Source organism: Malus domestica, chromosome 15 (genome assembly GCF_042453785.1).
Source record: "Malus domestica chromosome 15, GDT2T_hap1".
Lineage (NCBI taxonomy): Eukaryota > Viridiplantae > Streptophyta > Magnoliopsida > Rosales > Rosaceae > Malus > Malus domestica.
Genome location: NC_091675.1, coordinates 47,082,079 through 47,086,553, shown reverse-complemented (window position 1 = coordinate 47,086,553; position 4,475 = coordinate 47,082,079). Strand labels below are relative to the sequence as shown.

Below are 4,475 nucleotides of genomic sequence, written 5' to 3'. Positions count from 1 at the left end.
TCCTCTTTAAAAACATTTTAATTAAGGAAGACGACACAAAATTTACAAAAAACAAAATGACACCAACCAAGTTGCGTTTTATTTAAGACCTAATTAGTCGTCGAATCTTATTAGCTACAACAATTCGTGATCTGTTCAAAGGAATGAATTGGTTATGGATTTTTTTCAATTTTTAAGTAGATCGAAGGAAAACAGTGGAATAATTGATCAACAGATTATTCAATGAACAACGATATTAAAAACGGAAAAAGAATCAAAATAGTACAATGGCGGTGCTAGCAAAATTCTATGGAGCCAAAACCCTGTAAACACCGAAAACCCTAGAGAATGTCTTGTTGAAATGCGATTAATTAATTATTAAAGAAATTATTAGTAAAATTACCTAAATCTCTTGTTCGATTCTCAATGCAAAAATGTGAATCAAACTAACACCGTTGTAGTAAATGCGGTTGTATGTAAAATCACGTGAACTTATCATTCAAGTAATTATAATAGTTTATTAATTTGTTCATCTGAGATTTTTAATGTTCGACACTCTCCCGCTCAATATTGTTACATGAAACAAAGTTAACAATAAATTGAGAGCCAAACAAAGAAAAACACAAGAACAGTAAATGGTGCAGTGGGATCTTGGGAAAGAGTGACGGAAACGTTTTAAGTCCGCATCGGAGATGATTACAGAGTGGCTGTTAGTGAGGTCACATGGATTCCTCTGAGCATGTCCGACACCTGAACCAAGCTGTTGTGTATTGTTTTTATCGCCTTCTCTCTCTCTCTCTCTCTCTCTCTCTCTGTTTATAGATCTTCATCAGAATCTCTGGGACATCACCAGCTTTTCGTCATCTTCTTCTTTTTCTATGTCCAAGTGTCCGACCAAATTATTGCCTAATGAAACCATGGTCACATCTTCTGTTCAGAAAATTATGAAAAAAGTACAGTATTAGCTGGGTAAAAGACTAAACTATCCCCTTTCAATGCATGCAAATTTGAGTTGAATAGGGAGATTGCTGTCCTCACGGTTAATATGGCGTTCTATTCATGACATGGGATATGCTTTTGGGTTCGCACATACAAAATGTCTTCTCCAAAGGCGCCCGCTCTTGGATTATCTACATTGAGTTTTAATAATTAATTTAATAATACATTAGAGGTGCTTAATAGGTGAAAGAATAAATTATATCGTATATTCGTATTTATCATTTACAAAATTTAAAATTTAGACTTTTCATTTATAAGTGTAGTGAAGAAACATTAGACTAAGGAACTAATGATTGTTTGAGAGTTTGTCTATTGAATGTACTAATTTTCACTTGTATTACTCATAATACTCATAAGAATGAGATTTAAACAGTGAGATTCATAACTCGCGTTTAAGTGTAGAAAAATAGTACTAGATTGTAGTACCAAATTGTTGTTTAAGAGTTTGTCGATTGAATATACTAATTTTTACTTGTACTACTATACTAATTTTTACTTGTACTACTCATAATACTCATAAGGATTAGATTTAAAGAGTAAGATTATATCTACACAAGTGAGCCTTTGAGTGTTTCCTAACGATAGATGCATGCTACTCGCATGCTTGTGTAGAGGATTGATTGTAGCATTATTTATGCAAGCAAATTCATTGTACAAGATGTAATCAATAATGCAATCAGTAGTTCAAGTACAAATAACATGTTGTAATAAATCAGTCCAACCAATATAATATTGGTGTATAATCAAATTGTTTGTTGTCGTGTGTAAGATGTTTTTCGTATGAGTGCATTATTAGACCGTGACGTCACAGTGACAGTACAAATATTTCATGTAAGTTGTGAGAGAGCAAAAGAGAATCTCTCTCTAACCTCTAATGGAGACTGGTCTACCTGAAATCTCACGTGCAACACAATGTAGCGTTTTGTTTACTTGGCTAAGCTCCTTTAAAAAGGAACCAGAGTTTCTTATTAGAGATGATAAAAGGGCGAGTTTGTTTGGTCTTTTGGGTGTAGTGCTTTGGCTTAGCTAGCTTCAACCCTAATAAAAATTTCTTTGATTTGGGTTCTCTATTAGTGGAAAGAAAAAACCTCCTCTCCCTTCTAACTTCCTTTTCCCTTCTGAACCACTCAAAAGCCCCTCGTACACTGTCACTCACTACTGTAGAATCCTCTTTGACAAATCTTCACTGGAGAATTAAACAGATTTTTCAGTAGTTAAAAAGTGATTAGAGTGATTAAAGCATGACATTAGAAGCTGTGGTTTACCCACAAGAGTACCCATTTAGCTTTGGTTGCAAAGACTTCTACTCTTTTAATGGGGGTGGTTCTTGGGGCAGTGACTTCATCTCACAAGACCAGCAAGGCAACAATGAATATTGGGACTACTGTTCATCATCTCCTTCACTTTTGCAAAATGTGAAAGATTGGGATCCTAACTCCTCACCTGAGGCCTGCACAGTTGATCAATCTTGCCCATCAGGACAACACCTCTCTGCCATGGAAGCACCGCCGCAACTAGCAACAACAAGTCGGCGCAAACGGCGTCGTACCAAGAGCAGCAAGAACAAGGAGGAAATTGAGAACCAGAGGATGACGCACATTGTTGTGGAGCGCAACAGGCGCAAACAAATGAATGAGTACCTTGCTGTCCTCAGATCATTGATGCCACAATCTTATGCTCCAAGGGTCAGTTTTACATTTTGATCACAAAAATAAAAAATTGGGTTCCTAGGTTGGCCAAAAAAATTCATCGAGCTACATATGTTTTTATTTTTGTTTTTCTTTCACAAAAGTCATATTACAGGAGGGAGGTACACGAACACAGAACCTCGAATGTGAGGGTAAACTGCCTTAACCACTATTAAGGGAGGCAGTACAACTAGAAGTCCCTTGCATCTCCATTTTGTTTAGATTGAAATGTTTTTGGGATTAACCCTTATCGTTCAAAAAACTCACATGGATTTCTACCCATATGTTCTTTTAAACTGAATTTTTTTTTGGGATTGGACCAAATTAATCTTGTTATAAATATTTGTTACAGGGGGACCAAGCATCAATTGTTGGGGGTGCCATAAACTTTGTGAAGGAGCTAGAGCAGCTTTTTCAGTCCATGAACAGCAACAAGAGGAGCAAGCAACAGCCTTTGGCTGACTTCTTCACCTTCCCACAATTTTCAACTCGTGCAACACAGAATAACAACTCAGCTGGGGTCCAAGCAAATGAGTCGAATACGACTCAGTGTAACAACAACCAGTGGGCAGCAGCAGACATAGAAGTGACCATGGTGGACAACCATGCCAACCTTAAGATACTGTCCAAGAAAAGGCCTAGACAGCTATTGAAGATGGTGGCTGGATTTCAAAGCCTTAGGCTCAGTGTTCTTCACCTTAATGTCACCACAGCTGATGAAATGGTCCTCTACTCGGTTAGCGTTAAGGTAATTTGTTTACTGTTTTACAGCCAAGTCTTTTCAAATGATTGCATTACCTTTTCATAATTAATGTCCTATCAAGAAAACATCAATATATTTGACCAGAAAAAAAAAATCATATCAACAAATTTTATGTTACTACTGTCACCGCCAATATTAAGAGAAATGCTAATTAATTAACCTAGTCACCAGGTGATAAGGGAATAAACGAATGTACTTTTACTGTTTTAATTTCAATTTTTGATATCAAATTTAAATGTCAGTGACTATGACTACTTTATCGTTAACTAACCGAGACACCGAGACTCTCCCTCAAAAACTATAATTGCAGGCTGTTTGTGTTGAAAAACAGTGAAAGGAGTACAGTAAACAAGGAAATGATGGGAGCACTAGGCTTTCAATAACGTTGGATTTTCATCTGAGTCTTTAAATTGGACAAAAGAAGATTAACTTTAACAGCTAATCAATTACACCCACTTATTATATTATTTATTATTTTCCTCACCCCATTTTTGTCATTTGGTTTTGCACTGCGTATGTGAATATGATGATGGGAATGCTACAAATTCATGTACTAATTAAAAAGTTTGTCTAGAAATTAATAAGAGAAAATTACGTTTTTGTCATTTGGTTTTGCACTGCGTATGCATCGATCTGGTGGGTCCGATGTGAATCCTACAAGTTCATTCACTAAAAAAAATGTCTAAAAAAGAACAGATCATCATTTTTTTTTCTTTTACTAAACTCAGTATATATATATTTTTTTTTAATTTTAGAATAAATAATTAATTTCTGTTTATTTGTGAATTGGGACAGATTGAAGAAGGCTGCCCGTTAAATACAGTGGATGAAATAGCAGCAGCTGTTAATCAAATGCTCCGCACAATTCAAGAAGCTGCCTTTAGCTGAAAGTTTAATCCTTACTTTGAGTGGGATTAAATTTTCTTCGTTCTCTTTTGCATTATATTGTATGGTGTATGTTTGCTTATTGAGAGAAAGGACTAATCTAATTGTCTACAGTGAGCCACAATGATTGAAATAATCACTGCACCAGCATCTTTCCAATA

The 4,475-nt window shown here is 35.6% G+C and overlaps 1 protein-coding gene across 1 annotated transcript; it reads left to right on the top strand.

Moving 5' to 3' along the window:
• Window positions 1–1,717: 1,717 nt before the first annotated feature.
• LOC114821749 (transcription factor bHLH96) lies at window positions 1,718–4,475 on the top strand. Its single transcript, XM_029095004.2, has 3 exons — window positions 1,718–2,663; window positions 3,019–3,414; window positions 4,225–4,475. The coding sequence occupies exons 1-3, from the start codon at window positions 2,220–2,222 to the stop codon at window positions 4,315–4,317; spliced, it is 933 nt and encodes a 310-aa protein (XP_028950837.1). The 5' UTR covers window positions 1,718–2,219; the 3' UTR covers window positions 4,318–4,475.